The sequence below is a fragment of the Atta cephalotes genome (assembly GCF_000143395.1).
Source record: "Atta cephalotes unplaced genomic scaffold scaffold00084, whole genome shotgun sequence".
NCBI classification, from domain to species: domain Eukaryota; kingdom Metazoa; phylum Arthropoda; class Insecta; order Hymenoptera; family Formicidae; genus Atta; species Atta cephalotes.
Window position 1 is genome coordinate 366,222 of NW_012130148.1, and position 14,987 is coordinate 381,208.

The following is a 14,987-nucleotide window of genomic DNA, read 5'->3' on the forward strand; positions in this document are numbered from 1 at the left end:
GAGAGAGAGAGAGAGAAGTTCTCACTCTCTTGCACTCTTTAAAAGTTCTATTGTCTTATATTATCAATTGCATAAAAACTGCATGAGAAACTTATTTTCTTGTGCGAGATCATAAGATTTGATAATCCTAACAACTGATTATGTTAACGCTTGACACTGTTTGAAACTTGAAAATAAAGTTAATGCCGTCAATTGTCATAAAAGCAAAAATTTAAATTACTAGTATCGCTGTCAAGGATTTTTATTAAAAATTATTTTAGTATTTCAAATACAAAAATAGAAATTGTATTTGAAATACAAAATACCAAATATTTTTATGTGTTCCGTTGAAATATAAAATACAAGTTCTATTTCAATTACAACTTGAAATCTGTGCAGAGCTTCTATTAGTGAAAAGGAACATATTATTTTTTCATATGTTTCTTTTCAAGAATAGAGGCTCAGCTCTATATATAAATACGATGACCTTATGTCCTTTATTGTAAAGGACAGTCTTTTATTGTAAAGGACAGTCCTTTATTGTAAAGGACAGTCCTTTATTGTAAAGGACAGTCCTTTATTTTAGATAGCTGTCCTTTAGATTTATTTGTTCTTTCAAAACTCAATTTTGTTCTTTACCGTTCTTTATTTTGACATTACGGGAAATTCTTTTCGAGCTAACGTTCCAATATCTATAATATTATATTAATGAGCAAATTTTTACGGAAAATACTTTACAATTTCATGCATATAAATATAATTTGTTTTTATTAATTATATATTTTAAATTATTTCTTATATTTTTTAAATCTATTCAAACTAGAATTGTTTTTATTTTTTTATTATTTCGAATCTTTTATTACTTCAGATCAAGGATTTGTTCCAATACAATCGAACAAGTTTCAAACTTTCAGAAAACTGCGCATTATCTCAATTTGATTATATTGTGCCATAAAATTTTATAATGCACAGATTCTTATCAGTCACAAATTAGTTTAAAAATATGTAGAAACAAAGCCCTAAAATTTTCAGATTTTCCTTTCCTCTATTTTCTTTAAAAAAATATGGTCACCATATGTATAAGCTACATTCGAGGGGAAGAGGTGTGTTATTGTCGTTCCAGCTTTAGGTCAAAGAGTAAAGAGAAACAGTAAGGAATGTTTAGTTCTAAGTAAACGGACGGAAGTGACTATATATACTAGCGTAAACACTTAAGATGGTTGCCATGTACATCGTCCGCGGATTTAGCTACCCCCTACTATTGATACATTTCCTTCTTTTCTCTTTGCTTTAGGTGCATTTTTTTACGCTTGTAAATATCATTAGGTGTATTCAGTATTACAAGTATTAAACATTAAAATCAAATATTAAAATTAAATATTAAGCAAGGAAACAAATTAATGGGTGCATTCAGTAGTGTGACCGCTCACTGAGCGCTCAAGAATATGCTGATGCTTACAGCGTGAAAACGGAATATTAGATGTAAAACATTTAGGATAGAATGATGCAATAGCGCTGATACTTTTCGAACACACAGTCAAAGTTAGTAGTTATCAAAACATTGTAAATGTTAACCTACCTAGTAGGACTATGACTTACGTTCTACGAATGGTTTAATTACAATCATTTCTCTCTTTTTGTGCTCAGATCTTTTATTCTTCATTACTGCTAGCAATGTACTGCAGACAATTTTAAATTTTAAAAGTCGGCAGGAACAACGAGAAACTCATTTAAATTTCATTAGCGGGATATTTCCCTAACGGAAAAAAAAATTTTTTAATAATAAAATTGGAAAATACAAATATACTTTAAGTATGAAGTGCCACTACGGTCTGAATGTTAAGATGTACTGTTCATATATATTCATATAAATGAATTAATTAATTTCAGAAATGATAATTTCCCAAATTAATCTTAAAAAATTACTACTAATACACTTACAGTTTTTTAAGATTAATTTGAGAAATTTGGGGGGATTATTAATATTTCAAATTGATTGCGTTGAAAGTCCCACAACTATATTGACACGCAATTATCATTTCTGAAATTAATTCATTTATATGAATATATATAATTGTTCAACATCTTAACATTCAGACCGAGGAATTTCATTTAAAGTGAAATTTTTTTTAAACTATAAATTGAGACAAGATCTTAGAAATTCTTAATTTTTTGTATATAACAATCTTAATGCACTGAAACAGTGGACACAAGCCAAATAAATGGCACTGAACAAGTTCGCACTAGTGAGCTAATGGTCCGAATTTGCTATTAGAATTTCTAAGATATTGTCTTAATCTATACAGTTTTAAAAACTTTCCGTCAAGAACATATCTGCATTCTATCATATATATTGCCTTGCAGAACAAATATTTTGTCATAAGACTTGTTTTGATTTACTTATATTTTACGAAACTATGAATTAAGCCTTTTAAAGAATCAGATTTTGCAATTTCATTCTTAAAAATATTATAATAAATAAAACGATCTGATTTTTACTCATGGTATAGATATAATTACAAGGAGTATCATATTTTGTCTTATAGAAACAATATTTTGTTATGAAATTTTTTTGACTTCTTTTTTCATGAAACTGCGTACAGAGATGTAATTTAGTTAAACTTAAAACATAATAAATAAAATTATCTGTATCTCAACTGCACTTCAGTACAAGTGAAATATTAAACTCGATATTAAAACGAATTTTTATTTATTTATTTTTTTTCAAAAAAATGATCTATATGTAACTTTCTTAATTACAAATATCGCTATTGCGATTTTTTCAATATTATAGTCGTAATTTAGAACGAAAAAAAATTCATCTTTGATAAGATTTCCATCATGATTCCTGCCAGCTTAAATACTCTTCTTATTTTACTTATATTTAACCTTGATTGTGTATTACTTTGACTTTAAAGGAAGGGGGGAAGCTTAAAACTCACTTTTTCTCTTTAAAGCCGAGAAAGAAAAAAAGATAGAATTTTAAGCCTTGTTTAAAATCAAAGTAAAGCACAGACTTTCGTGATAGTGTTAAGCGAATCAACTAATTAGAATTTTTCCTTTCTTCTCAATCAATAGAAAAGAAGAATTTCGATTGATTGATTCTTTATGCATTATGCAAGAGTCTGTACTGCGGCCATAACACTATATTGTTGGTACAATGATCTTAGTCCTTTACGCCATTACGAAAACAATACATTGCAGTATGGTATATTCATCCAATTTGATTATTTAACTATCATAAAAATATTGTAAAAAAATTTAGTCGTAGCGTCAGACATTAAGAAATATAATGATATTAAAAGTAAATGTATTTTTATTAATAAAAAACTTCTAAGCAATGAAAAAGAATATAGTGCAAACCGAAAAAGATTTAAGGGAATCCTAAAGTTTATTTTACTGATTAAACGCAATGATTTTCATAGAACGATATCGCATATATTATTTTTATAGATTTGGAAATCCTCCAGAATTAAAATATACGCATTAATACGTCTATTGCAGCTTGGAATTTATACCGAGAATGACAAAAATTTTTGGAATTGTAATTTTTTTATCATTTCTCCAAAATGACATCAAGTCACAACAACATTTGCTTGAAAATTCTGTAATTTGTACTTACGAAATTGGAAGTTGCAAACTAGTAGATTACATAAAAAATAATATTGAAATCTTGAAATAAAAAAATATTTGGAATAAAATATTTAATCCTTTTACACGAGCATTTGATATGCGTGTTAACTAGTAACTTTCTATTAAATATTTTAATTTCTGCAGTGTATTTAAAGAATAATGTATTAAATTGGTATAATATGCATCAAAATGATTAATTAAATGATTAATTAAATACATACATCATGTATATATGTGTTTACACGTATTGCCAAAATTAAGATAATTCAATAAAAAATTATTAGTTATCTGTATCAAGTACATAGGTACATGCTAGGACTATTAGGACCACTTCGACCAACTCCGATTAACTTTATCGATGGTTAGTCCATTGGAATTGCATATCAAGGATAGATTATGTCCGTTTCTACCAATGTGATTTAATTTTAATCTCGGTTCAATAAACTCTTTATCTTTTTTTAGTTCTAAGAATTATAAAAAAATGAAGAGTAAGTTGAACTAAGATTAAAGTTAATTTACATTGATCGGAAACGGGCATTGATCGAAATGGTGTATATCAACTGCTCACATCAAATTTGCTAATTTAAAATAATATAATATAATATAATATAACATAATATAATATAATATAATATAATATAATATAATAATATAATATAATCTCATTAATGAAGCAGTGAAAAATTATTAACAATAAAAACAGACCGATGTGTGGTGTGTGCAACTGAATTATGTATAAATGCGCCGTTCCCGACCCTAATAGCGTTTTGCGTTTTCCTTTGGGATGCACTGGGTGTAATCTTGCATCATGCAGAGGTGTGTCCGCAGATATGTATAGTAAAAAAATTGCACAATATACATAACGACAACTATCGGTAGATGTATAAAGAATAGCATCCCAGTTATATGTAAGCTGTACTGCGCTGGAATAATACACACCATGGTATGTACTACTTCATTATTGTGCTAAAAATTCTATTTCTGATTAACTTACATTTTCAAATTTTAAAGCCCAATTCCACAATTCACGATTAACTCTTCAATCGTGAGTTACAGGACTAGGTCTTAATGTTAATTATAATAGAGCCACACTGGCTCTACACCGTAATCACTGAAACCGAATGAGTTCGTCTACCACTAGCCATAGAAGCACGTTACACTGTCTGAGTGCAGCCAAAGGAAAAAACTATTAAACGCTATCGTTCTACGAAAATTTATATATATATATATATATATATATATGCACATGTATGTGCGTGCGCGCACAATATTGATGTAATAGTATATAAAGATGTTTTGCATTTTATCGGTAAAATAGCCGTTCTATCATTTGGGCTTCACCAAAAATTATTATAGTTTTACTTTAATATTAAGTATTGTCATTTCGAAATAATTTCAAAAGTCCTTTATTGTTACGCAAAATCAGTGATACGTCATTTATAAATGTATATACGTATATCAAAGAATTATAATGCTTATGAGAGCCGAACACTGAATGTTCGCGTATAAAAAATTTATTCAATTAGTATATATAATGTAACAATAGACGTTTCAATCCTGCGAATTTTTCTCAATATCGCAATAACAATCGATACAATTAAAAATTGATAAATACATACAATTAAAAAAAACTAAATTTTAAAAATCGAATTGTGCGACGAATTATAGCCGTGTCTTGTGATGTAATCATAAGAAATTGTGATGTCCAAATGTATTCTCATTATAATTATCAAGTTAAGTGATAAACGCAAAGACAGTTAGTTCAGAGGAAATTGTCAGTCTTATTATATGTCCCTTCACATCATCAACATACTAAAAAATGAGACAAAACTCTCAGAAAAAGCATCAGTTCTATTTTTCGCTCTTATATTTTTATTGTATATATGTATACATATATTTTGTATCAGAATATAATTTTTATTATATAATCTGTTAATTTCTCTCATTTATAAATTTTACGCTTGTATTTATAGATATATTTGGCACATTATTTTACATCTGTCTTTTTATATTGTAGATGTAGTGGAAACAAAATATACCTACAATTTCTATAACCAGTCTTTAACAGGTTTGTTATATTTTTTTGTGTATACATAAATGCTCTTTGAAAATAAATTAATCATTATTAATAATAATTAGTTATAATAATAATTCGAATTTTAGTAATCTGACATTTATCAAGATGTCTTGTGCTATCGATCTTCAACGACAAGAGGATGAAGTGGCTGTAATTTCTAGTATTTATGACGAAACAGAATTTTTCCATGTGAAACTCAAGGAGGGTACAAGATGTTCAGTCACCATACATCCAATATTTCTTAAAAAACTAGAAGTAAAATTTAGTAGTGGTTCTTCTGATATGGTTCTCAACGATAGTATCTCTGTAGAACATCTACCGCCAATCAGAATGTACATTTATCTCCCTAACACATATCCATCTAAAACATCACCAGAATTTTGCCTTTCCATTATTTGGTTGTCACCTTGGGAAATATCTTTACTTTGTCAGAAATTAGATGAAATATGGGAAGAAAACCAGGGCAATGAGATCATCTTCCTGTGGATAAATTTCCTACAAAACGATCTTTTCAGTTTTCTAAATATATCAGAATCGTTAGATATTTCCTTCTTACATTTAATTCACACGTCACGAGATAATATCACATTACGCCTAATCCAGTTATCCGATCCCAGGGCTCAGAATGGTGCATTATTATTAGATATCAAAAGATTATTAATATCTTATGACAAGAAGCAACATAAAGCACAATTCGTCAAGAACTTTTATACTTGCTACATATGCTTCGAGGAATGTGCAGGACTAAATTGTATAGAATTAGAAAACTGTGGGCATGTCTATTGCAAAAGTTGCATGGAGAAGCACGTACGTATCAGGATTGTCGAGTATATTAATGAGATATTGTGTCCGACGATAGACTGCAAGCGGCAAATAAGCGATAACAACGTTAAAACTCTTTGTCCGGACTTGTTTTTCCAATACGAAGAAATCATGTTACGAGTAACGTTAGACACCATGGACGATGTAGTGTACTGTCCACAAATTTCTTGTCAATATCCGGTTATTAGAAACCCGGACGATACCGCACCGATCTGTCCTATTTGCAAATTCTGTTTTTGCATCTATTGCCGTAAGGTAAGACATGTCTCAACATTTAAGCGGATGTCTATGACTTGTTATTACATCGTGCACTTAATATACTAACTAATAACTTTCTATTCTGTTAAATTATTTTAATTTTGTCTATGCATGTAAAAATAAACATATATATGATACGTGTATTTAATTAATTATCTTGATATTGTATTATCTTAGTACACTATTTTTTAAATGCTGAAATTAGATGAGATAATAGAAAGTTACTAGTTGGTATTAAACGATTGATTTAAACTAAAGCTACATATCGACATATTCTATATATAAATTGTTATTCAAATAGATGTACCATGGACAAGCACCCTGTGAAATGACATCGACCGATACTATAAAACTCATTGATGAGTACAGAAATAGCAGTAATAAGAAGAAACAGATGTTAGAGAAGACATATGGCAAGCGTCAAATGCAATTAATTGAAAAATATCTTACGACTGAATATCTACAAGTATGTATAACAAAGTATAAAAGATTCAATTATATAAAAAATTAAAGAATAGACATATAATAAGACTACAATAGAGTATTATTCCTAATGATTGTGCACGTAATTTTGTTTAGGATAATGCGAAAAGTTGCCCGAAATGCCGTTCTTTCATTAGCAAAACCGAAGGTTGCAATAAAATGACGTGTAGACATTGCCAATCTTTATTTTGCTGGCTATGCAACGAACAAATATATGGATACGAGCACTTCAATAACGTCGATAGTCAATGTTACGGACTTTTATTTCATGGCATAGATACGGACAACGTCTTGGATTATGTTATTGGTGATGCAATGGATAATATAAATCCATTCTTTGAAGATCTCCACATTTAAATGTTTATATTATAACAGAATAACTGACAAAATGATAATTAAGATCTTGAACTAAAATTATCGTTGATTTTTATTATTTATACAATATTTTTTTAAAATAACATGAAAAAGGAATCATTATTGTCAGATATCAGTTATATATTTTTGATAAATGTAGCTATTTTCATATTTTATATTAGCACATATTTTCATAATTATGTACATTTAAAACATTTTTTATAAGAAAATATTAATTTTTTAATTATAAAAAATGTTAATGGCTAATATAACATATATTTGTATATCTGTAATACATGTGTATAATTTATATAACAAAACATGTTTTTGTATCTGGTATATAGAAATCTAACAAGGAAATCTACAACAATTAATTTAGTTGTAAATAAATATTATGTTAAATTTATTCATATCGTGTATTTTTTACTTTATGATTTGTAATAAAATATCTGTATAAAAATATGCTATGTATACATATAATATATGACAACAATAACAATCCTAAATAATATTAGACTTTTCTAGATAATATCAGACTATTGCATTGTTTGATGTCAACACTCACGCATCTCTCTGTAAGTGAATCTCGATATTTGCTTCTGTAACTAATTGTTCTGCAACGATAGAGACAGCAGATTCGCGTCTCTGTAGATTCGCGACAATATCTAAGAGCGATTATAAAAATAAGGTAAAATAATCACTTTCTTACAGCCTTACGTTAACATGAAGTTGCATTACCTTCGCAATTCTTATCACATTCCACAACTGCTTGTTTACGATGAAAATATTGCATGTTTAATTGTATAAGTGTAGGACCAAATATGCCATATCCAATGCACGCTCCGATTACAAGGGCGATAGTGATATATGCGTTGTATGTCATAACAGCCAACATCAGGATATAACCGAGCGCAGTATGAAGAGACCAATGCAACATTTGCAGTGTCCATCTTGAGCAACTTCCACTAAGAGAACACATTTAACATGGCTTAAAATAAAAACGTTTAGCTATTACTAATTAAGGAAAACGAATTTAGGACAATAACTATAATAATAAAATTGTATAATAATAAAATTGTCAGTAGCAAAATATCAATAGATATATGTATAATAATATAATTAATTTTAAGCGCAGTTTGAATAATGGATTATGTTCCAAAAGTCACTGCCAGTGCTGAAAATGTATAGTATACTGTAAATTGTAAATTTTCAACGTTGGCAGTGAATTTTGGAACACAGCCAAGGTATATGCATGTACATATACATATAGTATAATATTGAATTATTTAAGCATTAAAGATCCAGCTTTGATCGTTATATCATTTAATATTCTTATTGTGTACCATATATCTTAATAAATCATTTATTATGATTAATTTTGTAAAAATTCAATGTTTTGTAAAAATATATATATATTGTAAATGTCTATATTCTCTTTTGCTTGTACAAGATATAATGTGTTCTAAAATTTCTAAAGCAATAATGAAGTCAAGTTTTGTTTGCTACATTATATTATACTTTCAAAATAAAATAGCGTAGATATATTAATATATTGAAGAAAAGAATAAATATATTGAGTGTCCCGAATTTAAATGATCAAACTTCAGGAGCGTGCAGAAAATCAATAAACTAAGAAAAAAAGTTCTTTAGAGATATGCTCATTTTTGACAAAATTCGTTTTGGAGAAAATAGTAAAAAAAAGACAAATTATTAATTTAACTTAATTTTCGAAATATTATTATTTTCAAAACGGAATATTATTATTTTCAGCGATAATGCTTCAAATGTGGAAGTGTGCACGCTGATTTCCAGATAAAAGAATGCCAAATCGGCGAGTCATTACGTTGACCACATCAGTGTTTGGCTGCAACAAGAGCCGTCTGTACATACAAAATGCAATGTGTACATTGCTGCAAAAAGTCAACATTTTGAATACTATATCTGTATTGAATACTATAAGCAAGTGACAACATGAATAAATAAGTGTGAATAAATAAGTAATAAATAAGTACAAAAATGAAAACTATGTTTTGTCTTTTTTTGTGATTTTCTCCAAAATGAAACAAAAACGATCATATCTTTAACGAATCTTTCTTTTTAATTTGTTGTCCGTCATACACTCTCGAAATTTGATCATTTAAATTCGAGACACTCTGCATAGATATATTAAAGAATAAAGAAAAAAAAAAGAAAGATAAATTCCAATCAAATTTTGAATCAATAGTTGATTCAGGCTAAAGCAAAATCTGTAATTAATCTTTTTTCACATGCTAAATAACAAAAAATTTGTAATTTTATTCATGTTACGGAAATAGTACAAGCATCATTTGGTGTTAAATGTCAATGTTAAATTAATTGATTAAAGTTTATAATTCATCAGAATGCTTGGATAGTATATACAGTAAGAATAAAAAATATTTGTACAGAGAAATTTTTTATAAAAAGTCTTATTTGTAGAAAATAAACACTAATAGCAATTTTATATAATGAATACATTCAGTTCTAACATAAACAAACGAGCTTCGTATGTATTCTTGATTTTAGAAGCTATTTCTCGACTGTACGAATACTTTTTGAGCATTCAAACAATACAATTTTTAATTTTCACTTATTTTTCAGATGATACATTTTCTATAATTAATACACATCTTTTTGGTACATATAATTTTGAGAAACATACAGTCTATTTTATTCTTTATAAATAAATTGTTAATTACCCAACAAAAAATGATCGTCAATTAAACGTCGAATCGACGTCAAATTGATGTTAAAATCATCATATCGATATCGATTCAACATTCAATAGTTCGATAACTCATTTCTCGCTGGATAATATTTACTTTTTAAAAATAAAGCTTTTTTAAAAAAATGTTTTCTCTATACGAATACTTTTTGCACTCACTGTATCTTATTGAACTTTGAGCAGATAAGAAAATGACAATATACCATCTTGTGTATGATCTAAAGTTCTTTGGCGTCACTCTGGATAGGAGGGACGAGTTCTCCGAGGAGGCCGAGGTCGTTCGAGATATGGATCTAATCACAGTCTGTTGCAGGTGAATTTGGGAGACCTTCATGGCTTCGTACAGCACTGCGAGGGCAGCTAAGCCAAAGCATGTCGCCACCAAACCCCATATCGTATTAACATTGTATCCCGGAAACAAAAAACTGCCTAAATCCGTACCAAACCAGTACCACATATGCATCTGCAACATTTTACGAGTAGAAATAAAAACAAGTATTTTTATAGAGCATATAGGATGCGTAAAAGAAACGTCAAGAATTAAAGCTGTACTGACCTTAATTACCTCAATTTCTTCTCGTACACCCTCGACTGGTAAGAGTCAATCATGACGACTGATAAGCCACGCGTATATCGCGTATTGTCGCGTATACAGACGCCTACGCGTTCTCTTAATCGATCACCTAGCCTAACCCAAAACTTTCTTGTTTATAAATTGTATCCGCTTACTCCGCGCTTAGGCGTTACATTTCAACTAAGTACCGCGTATGAATCCTTGCTATAGTTGCTAGTTAATTTATAGATAGACCGAAAGAGTTTGAAAAGATTATTGCGATCTTTATTCGTCCTTTTTCGATTTGCGCCAAGAAACGCAAAGTTGAAAGACAACATGTGTTTAGCGGAGCAGCGAGCGAATCTGAATTCTGATTGGCGCTCACCCACAAGTTTGACGAATCCCGGTGCGACGATGCGATCTATTTTTTCTTCAATTGGAATTCATGCATATGCAACGACCGATGTCGATGTCGGCGAAGCCGGTTCTTTATATACAGTGAACAGCTGAATAGCGATCAGATGCAATTTTAACGGTGGATGTAACGGATTGTTGAGTAACGATTGAACAGATGTTAATTTAAATTGAAAAACGTCAAAGCTTTGCCTTCACTTAAAGAACTCTACCCCTGTAATAGAACTAAGATTGACAAGAACGCATATAAACTTTTTGTTTTTTATTGAACTTCGAATGCCGTTCGATAAAAATGGAACTATCAACACATCTCACATTTCTCGCTTGTATTTCATTCATCGCGAATACAGATACGAGTACATTAGGTATTTACTCCAGAAACTTCTTTGTTTATCTGAGAGATTTAGGTTTGTTCTTTGTTACTATTCTAAACTGTACTAAAATTTCAAACATATCTATTTTCTTTTTAAGTACGAACTTCACACAATGCTATTCTTCTAAGGATGTTTCAGGATGTTCTAAGAGCATCCTTTGAACAATCTTATGAATCTTGGAGAATTTTGTGTTGTGTGTATACTACAAATCACAAAAAACAGATCTATTTTCTATTGTCTGATATAAAGATATCAGATTATAAAGAATATAAAAAATAATATTATAAAGAATATAAAAATAATATTTGTTTTCTTTTTTATTTAAATTAAATTAAAAATTTAAATTAAATTAAATATATGAAAAAATTTTAACTTAGAATATTTTTAGAGTCCGATAAGGTAACAATAGTAATATTGAGTCAAAAGGAAGGCTACAATGCGGCCCATGCTGATTATTTGAAGGAAAACATTTATGAACAAGCTGATGCCCTTGAAAAAGTACATTTGATCACAAGAGAATTTTTTCTTTATGTGTTTTATTAAATTTTTTACTAGTGTATATAATAACTATGTCTATTTTGTATTTATTGTTAAATAAATTATCTTTATACTTTTATAGGAATTGCCGCACATTGTATTGTCCCATAAACTTAATATCAAAGGTTCCTGGACGATAGTTCCACTATTGACTTATTTGTCAGGTGAATTTCCAGATGTGGAATGGTTCTTCTTCTGTTTAGAAAATACTGTGATTCGATTAGAAAAGCTATTGGATGTTCTTGGAAAATTTAACTCTTCTCAGGTGAATTGCGCTCTTGTTGCAAACTTTTAAGAATATATTTCTATTCTAGATTTATATTTTAGATAATTTGTTTATATGCAGGATGTGTGGATGGGATACGCGCTTTATGACCGTGAACCTACTATTATTCATCACTTTGCGCAGCACACTAAAAAATTTAAGTATCCACACATTGCGTCTGGATTTGCCATGAGTGTTACGCTATTAAAGAGGTATATTCTATTTTTATATTAAACAATTATTATATATATTATTTAAAGAAGTATATCCATTATGTTAAACAGTTATTACAAGAGTCATAACATATATGCTTCTGAAGAACAATTAATTGAAAATATAAAATAAGCTGTATATCATAAATTAACTTAATAAAAGCTACTCTCTTCTAAATATTTTCTCCGTTTTATAAAACTGACTCTATTGGCATATAATTTTATAAAAATATGATAACGATTTATTTCCATATAACGATTAATTTATTTTTATATTTTTTATCCAAAAGTTAAGAATATAATTTAATATTTTAGTTTGTCTAAACAAATATCTAAAGGCAAGGAATCGAAAGCAGATTTTTCTATCGACGTATCATATGAATTCGCAACCTTTGTCTTAAGTAATACTGGTGTGAAATTGATTCATGTGTCTAAACTATGCATTGTGTCTGCCTCAGATTGTGCCACGTATCCCCGATTCTTCCATTCTTGTGTATGTTACATCATCTGAGTTCTTAATTAATAATAAGAATAATTTCAGTAAGTTAGCTAATCAAGAACAATATGTTGTATTGTTGAATCATTAATATAAACTTTTAAATTTACAGAGTTCTTCTGTAACTCCAAAAAATATTTATTTTGCTGTTAAGACTTGTGCTAAATTTCATTTAGATAGAATCCCAGTGATTAAAAAGTCATGGGCCAAATACGATTTGAACATTGGATATTTTAGTGATGCAGCTGGTATGCCTGATCAATGTACACATATTTTTTGATATATTTATAGTCTTTGTAAGTTATTGAATTGTTTTTCAGACAAAAATTTACGGGAAGCATACATCGTCCCGAACACTACTAAAGGACATTGCGCTAAAACTTATGCTATCTTGCAACAAGCCAGCAAAATACTAAAAAGACGCAATTTCGATTGGCTTGCCATTGTTGATGATGATACTATATTCAGGTGAGACAATTGTATATATTAAAAAATTTTTTTTAAATTGTCAAAATTATGCAAAATATCACAAAGCTGTAAAAGTTATAATTTTTATTTTTAAAAGATATTGAAAAATTGAAGTATACTTAAATCAAGACTTTCCAAAATTCAACTCAAAAGCTAAACGTTTCTCGCTCACATTGTTTAGTTAAGCAAAACAGAAAAAAAATAGACGTTTGAACTTTGTTCAATAATTGGCAGGGTCTATCTTTTTTTTGTCTTTTATTCAATGAGATGATGGAGAAGGGGAGTTTGAGGTCACGAGCTAAATTTCAGATAGGTTTTAATGTATTACAGTGTGGTACGTTTATTAAACTTGCTGACGTGCTACAATCCTAAGCACTTAGTTGCGATCGGCGAACGTTATGGCTTTCGTATTTGGGACAGACATCACGGCTATCAGTATTTAACTGGCGGTGCGGGAGTTGTGTTATCGGCTCCGTTAGTTCATCTAATAATAGAACCAGGCATATGTACTTGTCCATCTGCGACTACTCCCGATGACATGCATCTTTTTGGACTTTGTTTGTTGCGACTTAGAGTGGAAGGTGTACATTCTCCAATGTTCCATCAGGTTTGTGCAATAACAAATATTAACTTAAATAAAAGCTTTAGCTCACAAGAAAAAATGATATAATATAATATCAATAAGAGTCGACACTAGTTATTATATAACTTATATAATTAGCATCGACTTTTATTGGTATCATGTATCATTTATTTTTTGAGCAATAATTTTTTGTCGTAATTTATATTGAACATTAAACTAATATGGTTTAAGTTTAACCAGAACACATTAGATTTTACTTGACTTTTATTATCTTTCGAAGGCAATGGCAAATCACCAAGAGTATTTTTGAAAGTACACCCGCATGTATGAGATATGTAATTTTAAAAAAATGATACATTATAGTAATGTTTATTTTAATATACTCTAGTGACTATTATTTTTTAACTAGCATTTTTTAATATTAAACCATTTTATATTTGATAATTGTTGTAGGCACAACCTATGGACTATCCTTATGCTTATTTGGCATCTCAAGAACCTATATCATTTCATAGATTTTGGTCAGTTGATCCTAAAACCATGTACAATGATTGGTTTGCAGAAGTAGATAAAGTCTTACCGCTTGCAGACACACCATTAAAACATACAGAATTATAAATATATATTTAAAAAAACCTGTATACAAATTTGTAATAAGTATTTTTATTTTTGTATTTGTAATAGATCTTCAAAATATTTATTTAATATTACTCTTAAAAATATTCTAAAACGTTTT

The 14,987-nt window shown here is 29.0% G+C and overlaps 3 protein-coding genes across 3 annotated transcripts; 2 read left to right on the forward strand and 1 right to left on the reverse strand.

Moving 5' to 3' along the window:
- The first annotated feature begins 5,794 nt into the window (after positions 1-5,794).
- Positions 5,795-7,609, forward strand: LOC105624651 (E3 ubiquitin-protein ligase RNF14-like). Its single transcript, XM_012206008.1, has 3 exons — positions 5,795-6,766; positions 7,071-7,235; positions 7,349-7,609. Exons 1-3 carry the CDS (start codon positions 5,795-5,797, stop codon positions 7,607-7,609), a joined length of 1,398 nt encoding a protein of 465 aa, XP_012061398.1.
- A 383-nt stretch (positions 7,610-7,992) lies between these two features.
- LOC105624650 (probable low affinity copper uptake protein 2) lies at positions 7,993-10,812 on the reverse strand. The gene is made up of 3 exons (XM_012206007.1): positions 10,553-10,812; positions 8,345-8,571; positions 7,993-8,271 (listed from the first exon to the last, which is right to left on the reverse strand). The coding sequence occupies exons 1-3, from the start codon at positions 10,810-10,812 to the stop codon at positions 8,168-8,170; spliced, it is 591 nt and encodes a 196-aa protein (XP_012061397.1). The 3' UTR covers positions 7,993-8,167.
- Positions 10,813-11,608: 796 nt separating this feature from the next.
- On the forward strand, positions 11,609-14,869 carry LOC105624649 (beta-1,3-glucosyltransferase). The gene is made up of 9 exons (XM_012206006.1): positions 11,609-11,681; positions 12,079-12,188; positions 12,310-12,492; positions 12,574-12,704; positions 13,020-13,197; positions 13,313-13,448; positions 13,521-13,668; positions 13,999-14,275; positions 14,705-14,869. Exons 1-9 carry the CDS (start codon positions 11,609-11,611, stop codon positions 14,867-14,869), a joined length of 1,401 nt encoding a protein of 466 aa, XP_012061396.1.
- Positions 14,870-14,987: the final 118 nt, after the last annotated feature.